Source organism: Henckelia pumila, chromosome 2, assembly GCF_033568475.1.
Source record: "Henckelia pumila isolate YLH828 chromosome 2, ASM3356847v2, whole genome shotgun sequence".
NCBI lineage: Eukaryota > Viridiplantae > Streptophyta > Magnoliopsida > Lamiales > Gesneriaceae > Henckelia > Henckelia pumila.
In genome coordinates, this window is record NC_133121.1 from 106,324,668 (window position 1) to 106,340,432 (window position 15,765).

The following is a 15,765-nucleotide window of genomic DNA, read 5'->3' on the forward strand; positions in this document are numbered from 1 at the left end:
GAATTTTCGTATAAAATTCATACTAGCCATTATAACTTATAAGTACGGATGATGTGTAGACATAATACATATTACAATATTACATTATATATACGTTGTGTGTAATTAGATAATGATACTACACATCTTCCGATCCACCAGAATATAATATAGGTTGTATTTAGTTTTTGCACTTATCCTAGTCTCTTAGATATATAGTCAAGTACTGTCTATATATATATATTTAGTAGTACTATTTCTCATGTTCTTTTACTCCTATATATGATCTCAAATATAAATTTGGCATGTTTTCTACCATCCATCCCAAATATATTGTCCATTTTTCACATTTAGTATTATTTTATATTTTTTTTTTTTACAAATCTTCTCCGTTATTAAATTTATTGGCTAGCTACTTCCAACATTTTTTATGAGTAAAATGTATTTTGGTACACGAACTATTGGTAAAATGTCATATTGGTACACGAACTATTAAAAATGACTTAATTGGTACATGATTCAATTAAAAGTTCAATTTATCTTTAATAGGAATTAATATTATATTTATTAATTTTAAAATATCATATTTATTTATAAATTAATTGAGTAAAATTCATTTTGATACATGAACTATATGTAAAATGTCAATTTGGTACACGAACTATAAGATAATGATTTAATTGGTACATGATTTAACTAAAAAGTTTAATTTATCCTATAGTAATTGATTTTAAGTTCAATTATTTTTAATAATAAATTCAACTAAGTGTACATTTTATTTTTTAATTTAATTTTTATTTATTGTAAATTAAAATTTATATTAATTTAAAAATAATAATAAATAAGTATCTTAATATTTTTATAATATATTTATATTTTACTCATTAATAAATTATTTATATTTTTAAAATATTAATAATATAAAATAAAATGGTATTTTTTTCTATCTATGTAAATAATTATCCATTTAAAAAAAATTGATATAAATTATATAATAATAAAATCACAAACTCAATAAATAAATCATATGCAAGACTAAAATATATTTAATAACGATAAAATATAATTAAATAAATATTTATTTATTTATATTTAATTTAAGTGCGAATAAAAAAATATAAAAATACAAATTATTAAATCGAGCAAAAAAATTGTGGGTTATTAGAACTACGTAAATTGAGATAATGAGTGAGATTTTTTTCTGTGATATTTGTTTTTTCATGATCTAATCTTTAATGTTGAAAATTTTTATACTACATTTTGAAAAACTAAAATGGTGATTATGCTTGTTTCAATCATTTAAACACAAGATCAACAGACTTCGGTGATATATATTTTTATCATATCATATATTATAATATTTGTTGTTTAATTTAACTTAATAATTGTTTATCATTATATATACAATTAATTTTTAAATAAATACGATATTTTAAAATTAATCAATATAATATTAATTCCTATTAAGAGTAAAATTAAACTTTTAATTGGATCATATAACAATTAAGCCATTTTTAATAGCTCGTGTACCAATATGACATTTTATCAATAGTTCATGTACCAAAATACATTTTACTCTTTTAAAATTAATAAATATAATATTAATTCCTATTAATGGTAAAATTGACCTTTTAATTGGATTATGTACCAATTAAGCCATTTTCAATAGTTCGTGTACCAATATGACATTTTACCAATAGTTCGTGTACCAAAATATATTTTACTCCATTTTTTATCCTATTAAAATATTCGTTAAATATGTGTAATAGGTTTTATAAAAAATATTTCTTCCAATATTTTTTTAATTTGTTTGAAAACACACATAAGTTTAAATATATATATATATATATATATATATGAGAGACAGATGATGCATGTACTACTAATATAATTATGTTTTCATAATTATGTATTAGCTAATTCCAAAAAAAATATTAATTAACTGAGGATAAAATGGAAAAGTTGTTTGTCTAATTGCATTCACCAATATAATGATATATTCTTAACTAGTTTGAATAATGAATAGGGAAAATTGTAAATTTAGTCTTGTATGTTTGTCACATTGCGATTTTGGTTTTCTATGTTTTCACATTTTAGTTTTAGTCCTGCATGTTCTGATTTTTAGCAATTTCGGTCCTTTTTATTCAAAAATGCTTACGTGGCACTGTGCACGTCAGTTCCACATCAGCATTGAGTTGGTGTCATGTCAGCGCCACATCGGAAAAAGGACTAAAATTGCCAAAAAATAAAGATAGCGAACTAAAATTAAAATGTGAAAACATAGAGGACCAAAATCGCAAAGTGACAAATAAACAGGACTAAATTTGCAATTTTTCCTAATGAATATTTTAAAAACAACTAAACTTAATCTATTCTACTAATAACTAAAAAAATGATAATTCATCATATTTGCTATACACTAGTGATTTAAATATTAAAATTATATATTTTTTCATAATCGTAAATGTGAATTGCTCAAAAATTCTATAAAATCATAAACAAAGAGACCTGAGATATATAATTACTGCCTCTGTTTCAATTATATAAATCATGTTTATTTCTCTTTTTTTTGTCATAAATATATATGATCATAGTAATATATATATATATATATATATATATAGCAATACTTTTCTATTAATTTACTAATATATTCATATTAATTGTGTTTTAAAAACGTACAACTATTTTTTGAATAGATTAAATGAAAATAATATAGGAGCGATTTGTATATAATTTTTTTTTCAATAATTTTTTTCAATCTATGTGAAAAAAAAAATACTTATATAATCTGGACAGAAAATATTTATATTTAAACTCTTAAGAAGTGCTACAATTGTTTGTGACCTCAAGAAGTTGGTTAGTTCGATGCTACCTCCAGGGCACTACTCTGGGGTAGCGTGGCGGATCATGATTGGTCAAAATGTGCGGGCCTCACATGGAACCTACTGATTTTGACCAATCATTGGGTTACACGTCATCTGCATGGTATTACCCTGCCGGTGGCATGAACAAAACCCAAGAAGTCAAGATCCTTAACCACTTATATGGCAGGTCCATATTTGAAGTTTTCCAACAATTCATAAACCGAAATTAATTTTATTTTTGATATATATATATAAATTCTTGTTTCATTTTTCTAACGTCAACATTATTAATAAATCTAGTGCCGGCGTTTTCCTGTCATTATTTATTGTCAGTGAAAGAAGATTTTCCATACCTAAAAAATAATAAATAAATCTAGAAATTATAATTTATTTCGTGAGAAAAAAAATTTATATTGAATTTATTACGATGCTTCACGATCATCATAAATTGTGTATCGGTAATCGTAATGTGGAAGATGGAGAAATATGTATTTAAAAAAATTTGTCACCAAAGAAAGACAAGTCTGCGGTCCCTAAATCTAAAAGCTGCAAATTCGAGAGCCAAGTAAACCAATTCTGTTTATAGTTTATACATATATTAATTATGTGAAATTTCGTGTATATATATATATATATATATAATACGACACATGCAATCAATCATCAACCAATAATTGATAAACAACAAATTTATATAATATTATACATACTGAAAAATAATTCTCATTATTATATAATATATAATGTACATAGAACCTCGAACGAGGACTAGTTAACAATTATTTTTCATTTTTTTAGGTGATAAGCACAGTGCGAAATCACTAACAATTGAACGTCCATTTAATCAATTAATCGTACTTATTATCAATAGGTGCAGAACATTACACTGGCAGTGACAATCTTTAATTATATTGAAAAGTAATTATATTACATATTGATCAATTTAACATTTTTTTTTAGTTGGGAGGAAATTTGTTAACGAGGTATCTAACTCGAGATATTGATTTATATCGACTCATCAACATGAATTTAACTTTTTTCAAAAAAAAAAAAATTTGTTTGATGCTTTTAAAATTCTTTGCACAAATTGAACTCCCTGAGGATAAGGTATAATTAACATCTTATTTGAGAAACCAATGCATGATGGTAGTATAGAGCTTACTAAACTGAATTGTTTATTAATTTAATTAACTCGAGTCAAGACTTATTGAATATTTATTTGAATAACATCTAAGCAACGTACTTTAAATTAAAATTATTTATAGTAGCTCAAGTTGGACCCAAGAATGACATCCTTCTCAATCATAGGGCAAGTTCATTTCATTAAATACAATCTATGATTGTACATTGAAATTTATTTTTTATTTTTTTTGAAAGTGTTGGCTTTTTCAGTTCTGTTATAATCTAGTATTGCGCTATTAAAATAAGCATGGAAAAAAAAATATGCTAGTATCATTTATAGAGTAAGTATCTTGTGGGATGATTTCAATATATATATGTTCGTGAAACGAGTCGACTTATGTATCTATATTGAAAAGTAATACTTTTGAAGTAAAAATTAATATTTTTTTATGAATCGGGTCGAGTAGCAGATCCATTTCACAAAATTGACTCATGAACGGGTCTTGTACGAATTTTTGTCTAATTTATATTTAGAGAAGCTAACTAAACGGGGGCATTTGCACCAATCTCAAAACCAAATATGTAGTGATGATTTAAAAACAAAGTCGATCAGTTTTGAGACAAATCAGACAATCCACAAGCTTCACAGCTGGAGACAGGGTATGGGCCGTCTGGCTCAATTTTTTTTTTATAAATGTAATGTACATTGAGGAAGAACCCGTTTTATGTCCCAGCCCACTTGATTATAATTTAGAAAATACAATTTATAATCTTTAAGAAATTATAAGTTATATAATTTTTTTTAAAAAAAAACGAACTACATAATATATCGTTGAGAGAATTCAAGAAAGTCAAAATAGACGACAACCATTAGTTTAGCATGCGAAGCGTGGTGATTCTTGGACCAATGATGAGGAAATACCCCATCTCTTTAATGCAATCGGACAAATCTGTCAAATGCTCCATCTTGGAATTTCAATTGATCAAATTAATACTGTTTTTTTTAACGCTTTATATATATATATATATATATATATATATATATATATATATATATATATCATGTTTCAAACAAGACTGTTCATTCTTTTTTATTTTAAGATCTCAAATTTTATATGAGATATCGGAATCGAAATTTAGTAATAACAAATCCACCACTCCAATAATAATAATAATAATAATAATAATAATAATAATGGACGTTAACCATACACAAATAGGACAAGCATCTTGGCATAAAATTGGCACATTGTCTATTTGGTTTGCCTCAATTAAGTGGTAAGTTATTTATATTCATCTACGATTTAGTTATAATATATTTGACATTTACAAAGTACAATAATACAAGAAAAGGTTAATAGAAGTGTGTGTATACATGCACACAATGCATCTTTAATGTTAATCCAAGATATGATATTTATTTATTTTGATGTTGTTCTTGTTATTGTTGAGCAAGAATTTTGTGAGAGGGTCTCAGGACATGTCAATTCGTAATACTTTTGGTTTTGACATAAAAATAATAATTTTTAATGAGTGATTCAAATAAGAAACACATCTTGTAAAATTGAAAAATAAGACCGTTTCATAAGAATATTTGACTTGTTAATTATTGTCATGGATTCATGTTGTATATATGTGAACAGTGTAATTAATCTCCACGATATTCTCGGCTCTATATATTTGCTCTATATGTATATACACACACATACAAATAATACAATATATATATTTTCAATGTCAAATTGGAAATACAACGTATGTATATATTTTTTGTGTTTTTGGGGGAAAAAAAGGATAGCTCTGTTGAATATGTTGTAATTTGTATCATCATCTTAATTAGGGCTGCAATACCGTACCGAAATGCCGGAATTTTGGCATACCGTACCGAAATTTTTTCGATATAAAGACATTTTTTCGGTATATCAAATTTTTTTTCGATATCTATGTGGTATCAATATGGATTCTTTTCGTACCAAAGTTTCAAAATTTTAGTATCGATATCGATATGAATTTTTTTCAAACCAATATTTATAATAAGGTATACCGAAAAATCACCCCTAATCTCAATATATTGGATTAGTTAACTCTTAGTAAAAAAATTATTCAAAATTTTTAAAATTCAGAATATATAATGTTTTGAATCATGTACAATATAATGCCGTAATATTTAAATAGAGAAATACGAGTATACTACATATTAAAGGAAGAATCACAAAATAATTTTTTAAATATATTTATTTTGTATTTCTAAAACATTCATAAAAAAAAATAAAAATAAAAAAAACCAGCCCCACACGCCACACCCAGCAGGCTCCTACCATCCAATCATTAATTAAAACCCAATACATCAGTCAGTCTCCATATCTATAACTCAAATTTTCTGTGTTGTTCTTCTCTAAACATGGTTCCCTCTACTCTTAACAAACAATCACCAATCTAATTTATGCATAAAATTCACTTCTTCCAACTCAGTAATCTGCTTCAGAATACTTCAAACGAAAGAAACCAACCATTTTTTTTTCATGATTTGAAGAAATCTTCCCTGTTTAAATCAATGGACTTATAATCTGTGAACACTGTAGTTTTGTCCTTCACATGACGGCGGCTCTACATTGTTATCTGTCACAGGTTCACTGTATCTTTCTTCACTTTGTCCTGATCTTCCTTTGTCCGCCTATTGTATCCACTTTTTTTCAACTGTTTCTTGAAATTTTCCTTGGGCCTAGGAAAGTCGAGTGGCCTTTCCAAGATTCCTCACCATGTGTTTGATAAAAAAAGAAAAAGAAAAGCAGTATTCAGATTCCCATTGTTTGACTTAATAGCTCTTAAGCAAATCTCCTATATATCTACTCTTGCATTGGCTGCAAATTCCTTTGCTTCCAAATTCCAAAGGTGGGATTTTTCGTTCAACCTGATCATCTACGATATGAACAGAGAGCCATGGATCAGCAGGACATCGGACTGGTTGTTCGAGGAAAACAAGGTGATGACGAAATGGACGGCGGAGGAGAACAAGAGATTTGAGAATGCACTTGCGTTGTTCGACAAAGATACCCCCGACAGGTGGTACAATGTGGCGGCCATGATTCCTGGAAAGACGGTAAGTGATGTGATGAAACAGTATAAAGAATTGGTAGAGGATGTTAGTGACATAGAAGCAGGGCTAATCCCAATTCCAGGTTACGCCAACAACAACAACACTTTCACCTTGGAGTGGGTGACTAGTAGTAGTGTTCATCACCATCCCCCCTCGAAACCGTCGTATAATCCGGGCGGGAAACGAAGCACGTCGACCATCCGAGGTAGTTCGGATCACGAACGGAAGAAAGGGGTGCCATGGACTGAGGAGGAACACAGGTGATTCAATTGATGTTTCACTTTTTTTCTTTTTCTTGATTTCTTTTCTTGTGAGAGAGACCTTATTTGCTTATTTTCAAGGCGCCAGGCAATTTCTGTTGGGCCTGAAAAAGTACGGGAAAGGGGATTGGAGGAACATTTCGCGCAACTTCGTGACCACGAGGACCCCGACACAGGTCGCGAGTCATGCTCAAAAGTACTTCATCAGGCAGGTTTCCGGGGGGAAAGACAAGAGAAGATCGAGCATACACGATATCACCACCGTGAATCTCACCGAAACAGAGTCTTCCTCGTCGCCTGATAAAGATCCAAACATGCCCCCCCATTCGCCTCACAAATCAGGCTTGATCTTGAAATCCCAGCAAAATTCATCGGTCGACGAAATGTTGGCAGGTTTCGTGCCGGAAATGTACGAGTCTGATGTCCTCCAAGATCCAGGTTCGATGATGGGAAACAGCGGCTTGATCATCACTCATTTGCCGGGGAATTCTTCATTTGGATTCAACCTCTATAACAATACCATTTTCCAGGTGCAACGCGCGCAGCAGCATTGAAGTTTTACAGCTGATTTTGCTTATACGAGACTCAAAAACACTACTCCATGTATACATGTCATGTCAGCAAGATTTCAACCTTGAATTATAAGGAAACTATGGTTTTTAATTTTCATCTTAATGTAAATGAACATGAATTCAACCCGAAATATGACTTAATTCCCCGGTCGAACTTCGACGTTCCACGGCGGAACAAATGGAGATTCTTGCTCTTGACGAATGTTGCTCTCTGCTTGTCCTATGATTCCAGCTTGACACAGAATATAATTTTTTCCATGATTTGATGATTAAAAACTAATTAACACAAGCATCTCATGCACAGATCCTTTTCTTTGTTACATTTATGATAAAAATTGAACAAATGGGTCTAACAAGGGATCAAATCTAGTGTCTAATTTGTTTCGTCACTGTCGAAGCTTTAACCAGATCATTGGTTCCCCCTGTTTATTCTTGTGACGGTATTCTTCTGAAATATCTTTCACAGAATATCGATCCTGATGATAAGTAATTCTCCAAGCATTTCGACCAATTTTTTCTCCTTCCAAGTGCATGTAAAAGTTGAAATTTTTTTCATTTATTCTAGTTGATTTTGGGTCATGGAGATTATATTTACAAACATTATGCTATAAATTCAAAATATTCCTGAACTTAATAATTCAAGTGGCCCCCAAGTCTTCTCATGCAACACAAAAACTCTTGTGATACTATTTCACATATTAATTTTATGGGACGAATCTCTTACTTCATCTGACTCATAAAAAAATACTACTTTTAATTTCAAAAGTGTTATTTTCACTTTATATATGGATCGAATCGACCATTAACATCTCACTAACAGACTTATCAATAATACAAAGACTCTTGTGAGACCGTTTTCCGTGTTAATTTTGTGATACCAATATCTTATTTCATTCATTATATAGATCGGATCGATTCGTCTCACGAATCGCCTTACGCAAAACCTACCATGTTTTAAAATCTCACCATTAGGATTTAGGACGCAAAATCCTTGGCCAGAGAATAGAGTTCACATCTTAAAAAGTTGGGAGAACTCATAGTCCTTTAACCTTTAGATATGAATCTAAATAGTTTGAGTCAAAACCCATTATTCCTCCCCCAATAAAGGGCTCCGAACCAAATTATTATTAGTCAAACGGCATTCGTAGATTGCATGCTCTATTTGCTATTTTTCTCACTCTACTTTCTCTTCTTGTTTGCTAACTAATGGTAATATATATATATATATATATATATATATATATATATAAAAGATTGATCTAAAAAAGACCTATAAAAGTCGCGTTACATGTTACACAATACATCTTATTTTTTAAATTACAAAATTAACCAAAAATTGCAGTAATGGAAAGATTCATATTTACTTATATAGTTTTGTAATTTCAAAACAATGTAAAACCTGTAAATTTAATGTACATATAGCATTTTTCAAAAAAAATTTGTATTACAAATTTTCAACCAAAATAATAATAATAATAATAATAATAATAATAATAATAATAATAATAATAATAATAATAATAATAATAATAATAATAATAAAATTCGAAATCTATCTCTATTTGATCGGACAAATTCAAAACTAAATCTTGAAGTTCTTATATACTGTTTTAGGCCCCATCACAGCCACTAGCTAGCCCAATAATTTCATGGAACAATAGCAAAATTCCCATCAAAACTAACTCTTTCGGGAAATGACAAATAAACCCCACTCCCTATTTTTCCTTTTCAAATGGAGCCCCCCTCTTTTTTTTGCAAGTTGCCCCATTTAAAGAACTTTACTACTTTATTCTTAATGATCATGATATTCCCCTTAAGTATATTTAGACCATATACCTTATCTTACAACCTAAAATAATTTTATGTCTGTGATCTTTATTCTTATTCCCACTAGATTCTCGTACCCTTTTTTTTCAAAACGATAAAATCGATACCAATCTTTTTGTCACAACTCGCATTTTCATAATTCCATTTAACATCATAAATTTTTTTGACGGTATACCCTTGCTATATAAGTTTTCTTGAAATAAACTATTTTTACAATCAACCAAAATTAAATTTACACAAATATACATAAAAAATTTTAAACCAAAAATCTATAATTTGCACCACACGTTGAAGAACTGAAAAAGTAATACTAATTTCATGTGAAAAAATATATAAAGGACTAGGGAGGAGGGGAGAATTAAGGAATGGCCGACTAAATCCTCGTGGCATAAAGTAATACTTCTCTATGGTGCTTTCCTAGTATGCCCCACCAAAAGATGCACAAGAATAAATTTAGTGGAAGCTTGTGAAACATATCTAAGGAAAAGGTAGAATAGAAAGAACATGCAAAATCATGTATTATCGTTAACATGAAAAATGATTCTTTATTTATGGGTGAAATCAAGATTCATATATGTACGTGTACAAGTGCATGTCAAGTGTGGGAAGTTTGACTTGATGAGCAAATAAAGAGAAAAAAATAATTGAATTTCCCTGAAAGCATCTCTCATTTGTAAGGGCATCCAATTCATAGAGTACGTGAACTTTTAACTAATATCATGAGTTTGATTTTTCTATGATCAACAGTTTCTCAGGTGAGCATGTCGCATGAGATTTGATTAGTGTGATTTAATTACCTTACCAAGTATGCAATCTAGTAGACTTCAAAGATAGCTATTGCAGATCCTGTTATAGTAGAAAAATATTATGTCGTAGCAATTCACCAGTTACAAATTTAAATTTCAATAAACTATCTATTTAAAGTCGAAGAGAAAATTTAAATCTAACTTAAATCACCATGAAATGTAAATATCCATACATTGCGTGAAAATGAATCAATTATTATTGTTTACCATTATTGCGAATAAATGCGGCGATCATTATGATACCTCACACGGCCCACAAACCAATAAATGGAACAGTGATCATTGCCCATGATGTAAAATCGGCCCATTTTCAAATAAATATGGACCATTTAGAGTCCACCCGGACCATTGGACCCATTTGATGATAATTTAACAATTTATTCAGTGAGAGTTTTTTTTTTTTTTTTTAGCTATTTAAGTGAAGAGTTTTATATACACCAACAATCAAGCACATAAGACGTTCTATTGTATAGTAATATTCCGCTGCACGCATTGCGTGCTCGTACACTTTATTTTTTTAAGAAAAAAAATAATTATAAAATTATAAAATTAAAAAATAATAAAAATATAACGTTTTCCTAAACAAATATTCACGAAAAATAGATATATCTTATAAAGTGATGTCATTTTTGTAAATAAAAGAACATCAAAGGGCACAAAATGGTGTTATTTTGATAAATAACAAAACATCTAATGGCTAAAAAGAGGAAGCAATATAAATTGACTATTTTGTCTAATAATTTTGATTTTATTGAAAATTAAGTTAGGAGATAATGGTAATTTCAAATCAAAATTCACCAATTAATTGAAAGTTTGTTAATTAGAGGGTATTTACTATATTATTAAGATAAGTTATTACAAGTATTTTGTTAATCCAGTTTTAATTTATTTATTTATTATATCTATAAAATAATTTGACATGATATTTACTAGGATGATGTTCTGTAATTGTGAAATTTGAAAATACGATAAATAAAATGTGATCATTTTAATTTTGCGGAAAGACTCAAATTCGAGAAAACAAATTAAATACAATAAAGTCAAATATGCGATGGAAAATTTTAGAATATAAAAATTTTCAAAATTGATATTATAAATCTTTATAAATACCTAGGGAAATTCTAATTTCATACAGTATTGTCTCACATAAAAAAATAAAAAGCAAATTTTATTTATCATGCACCAGGTGAAATATCACAAGGGTCATAAAAGATATTTTAAATCTTTTTATATTTAAATCAGGCATATTTTCCCTATTTAAAAAAAATACTTTTTATTTTTAAAAACACAAGATTTTTTTTTGGATTTTAGCAGATGTCCAAATTCATTTGAGGTGAGCCGTGAGCATACAAACAATTTAACAAAAGGGTCAATGCCTAATTCTTTCGTCACGTCTCTTCAGTCCTCAACATTTTCTCTGCCTTTTGTTTTTTCCTTTATTTTTTTTTAATAAAAAAATCCCCCATCAACAATTTAAACTCGAATTCCCATTAATGGGATATTTCTTATTAATCTCGAAAATATGTTTAAAAAATAAAATCAATTTGTTAAAGACATTTCAAATATACCAACTCAAAAAACTTTTTACGATAGACCACAAGATACAATATGGCCAATAAATGTGTATAATGCAAATCCCAAAAACATTAGGATCATTTTGAAATTTCAAAATAAAGTACTGACCGAATTATCTAAGATTTCCAAAAAAAATTGAAAAAAAATCATCTCTCTCAACAAAAAAATAAAATAAAATATTTTCATAGGATGTGACAAGGAAATGGCCAATTTGAATAATCTGGTGCAATCGCCAGGTTCAATGTGCTGACTAATTTATTCCAAAATGCGAATTATTTAATTAGGAGACATCAAACGTACTTTAGAGGCACACAGTCAAATTTGGTGTTTCGCATTACCAACAAAAACGTGTGCGCTTCAAATTTTGTACGTACGACGTTTTTCATCGAACTATTTATCTTTCAAGACATTTTAAATTTGATGATCATTCATCTGATGCATGAATTTTTTATATCGTATACATATACAACATATTTTCTATTCAAAGATGTAATAAATACGTATTTTTAATATAAATATATATGACACCAACAAAAATGCATGAAATTATACGTGGAAACCATCTAGATTTTCCTCATTTCCAACTTGAACATCGGAATAGATTTTTCTATAGAAATAGCTAACATGCATATAACATATTCGCCTATTTGGTATGTTTCAAGTCTCCACGACGCACTAAACAAACTCTCACGTCAAATCAATTAATTATCTTGCAAACTAAGTACGTTGGACATGTAAATCGTACTAAAAATTATAAAAATCATGTTTGTGCGATTGATTAATCAAATGTTTACCTAATTCAATAACTCGATCGTCTCATCAAAATCAGTTGTACAGGTCTCTCTCTAATTATTGGACACTTGTTAGATGAAAACGTATATATATCTAGGGTTGGGATACCGACTTTTCGAGATATTGTACCGAATTTTTTTTGATATACATACATTTTTTTGGTATATCGAATATTTTTTCGATATCTATACGGTATTAGTATGTATTTTTTTCATACCAAAATTTTGGAATTTCGATATCGGTATCGATATGAATTTTTTTCATATCAATATTTTTGATACGATATATCGAAAACTCATCCCTATATATATATCATAACATAAATTACGTGTCATTACACCTCATTTTCTACAGCTAGCACACCATATATGGTGTAGTAAGAATTGTATTCATTGTACCTAAATCTTGGAGAATAATATAATACATGAACATGAAGACTAGCCAGCAGCTGCCTTATCCAAAAAACATAGCCTTTGAACCAAAACCACACAGAACACTGAACTAACTGTTGTGTGTTATGCACCTAAATTTGTCGGATTCGCAAGTTGGGGGAATTTTTTTATTTTATTTTTATTTTTATTTTTATTTTTTGCTCCATACTTTGGACAAGAAACATATAGGCCATCTCCCCCCTTTCTTTTCAACAAAATTAATTATGGCCATATATTGAGGGTGTGACAACCTAGATATGGCCCAAACTACATTATTTTTCACCATTATTTAGATATACGTTCACATAATCGGGTGTGTTTAACAATCAACCTGCCTTATTTTTACAGATATTCACAACAGTTATTAAGATATATTATCCATATAATTAATAGCTGAGATACACATGCTACGTGTGTAACATATATACAAACATTATATATCTATTCTCAAATGAATGATATATAGTTCTTTTTTTCCTCGTTGCTTCGCACTTATTTGATCACTTTTAATTACTTTATCACATTTTTTAAAAAAATCATATAATAAGAATTCATATACTATTACAAGCATATCATAAAGTTTTGAAACTTGTTGGGCACTTTGGATAAGCTTAACAGAACTCTCGTGATATTTAGGCTCAGTTTGGTATGAGTGATGGAATAAATAATATATAGATAAGTAATGTAATGTAATTAAAAATAAATAAGAAATAATAGTGAATATTTGATTTGATTTGATTGATAGATTATAGTTTATTTGATTTGATTGATTAAATTTTATATAAAAATGATAAATTACTATTTTATCCTTTTAAAAATAAAAATATATAAATAATATTATTTAAAAGAGATAATATGGTAATTTAAATTCAATGATTTGATTGATGTAAGATAAATAATTAATGATTTGATTGATGCAAAATTATAATTAATAGATGGTTAAATAATTTGATGAGAAGAACGAATGATTAGATATGATAATTTTATACATGGATTATTAATAATGGTACCAAACGGTTTAATCTTGATATTAGTCATTTAATTACACTGTATTATTTTGACGATAAAGATAAAAATGATCATAGCATAGTTACATGGTTATAATTGATTAGATAAAATATTTATGACTAAAATTTCACATCACACTACACTACATATATGTTTATAATTGATATTTTGTTAATATTTATATGCTTATATAAATGAAATCTAATGAAAAAAAATATAGAAATAATTCTGTTGGTAATCTCCGCCATAATGGGGTTGAGATTAATTATTGCGGCAATCACATCATTAATTTAATAATCGTTGCAATAATAGGTACATGAACGAAGACACTGTTTTTTTACCAGTGACGCCACCCTACTTGTCACACGCCTATCGAGTATTGACTTCATTAGGGTATGTATGGAGGGAAATAAATCATTGCCTAGATTCGCCATTTTGATATATTTGAGGAGGATACACCCTATCTTTTATCTATTATATAATAATAATAATAATAATAATAATAATAATAATACATATAAATATCGTTATCGTACCGACCATCCACGTCTAATCCATCCGAATGGAATTTCTTATTCGTGGTTTTGGATTGATAAATTTGATATGAGAAGTTCTGGATCATTTAATTTTATTTCTTTTGACTTGTTAAGTTCCAAATCGATTTCATATCAAGTTGTGCAACTTCCATAATAAGTATAATAAGGGTAGTGTTTGAAAGACCTTTTAAACAGCATTTTTCGGCTTTTTGTTAATAAAATTTTACAAAATTTTAAAAAAAATTTAAGAAAAAACTGAGAAGTGCTTACCAAAATTTTTTTTTCAAACACTACCTAATTCAAGTAACTTTCAAACATTATTCAATTAATTTCCCGAATTAAATGCTTTCTCAAAACGAAGTTTATCTATACAATCACAACCATGCTGATCATCAAATCGATGAAATTACTCATATTCGTTCTTGTTTTACAAAATGATTAAAGCACAAATGTTATAACATAATTTTATAAATGATAGATTATCGATATGAATCAAGGATACTACATGGACCAATCAATAATATTAATTAATCACGCAGTTTGCACAGATAATAGGCATGTAAGCTTCATTTTTTGTTTCCATCTAATATATATATAAATATAATATATATTCTTTAATATCACTCAATGGAGATAACGAAGTCAACAATCAGAGTGAATTAATAGTAATTTCCAATATATGCTCTGACAAATTATTATAATTATAATGAATATATATACATACGAAATCAAGCAAATGATATTACAGAATAGTGGCTCTTACCTAGAAATTTACGAACAAGGTCGTGTGAATATCGGGTAATGGACAAAAATGGCAACGTACTTGTGTTTCACGTGCTAAATTTAATTTACGAGTCTTCCAAACTCCACCGATAGTACACATGAGCCTCGTC

At 28.4% G+C, this 15,765-nt stretch overlaps 1 protein-coding gene across 1 annotated transcript; it reads left to right on the top strand.

The window, feature by feature from the left end:
- The first annotated feature begins 6,364 nt into the window (after positions 1 to 6,364).
- LOC140881601 (transcription factor DIVARICATA) lies at positions 6,365 to 8,090 on the top strand. The gene is made up of 2 exons (XM_073287035.1): positions 6,365 to 7,325; positions 7,414 to 8,090. Exons 1-2 carry the CDS (start codon positions 6,895 to 6,897, stop codon positions 7,877 to 7,879), a joined length of 897 nt encoding a protein of 298 aa, XP_073143136.1. The 5' UTR covers positions 6,365 to 6,894; the 3' UTR covers positions 7,880 to 8,090.
- Positions 8,091 to 15,765: the final 7,675 nt, after the last annotated feature.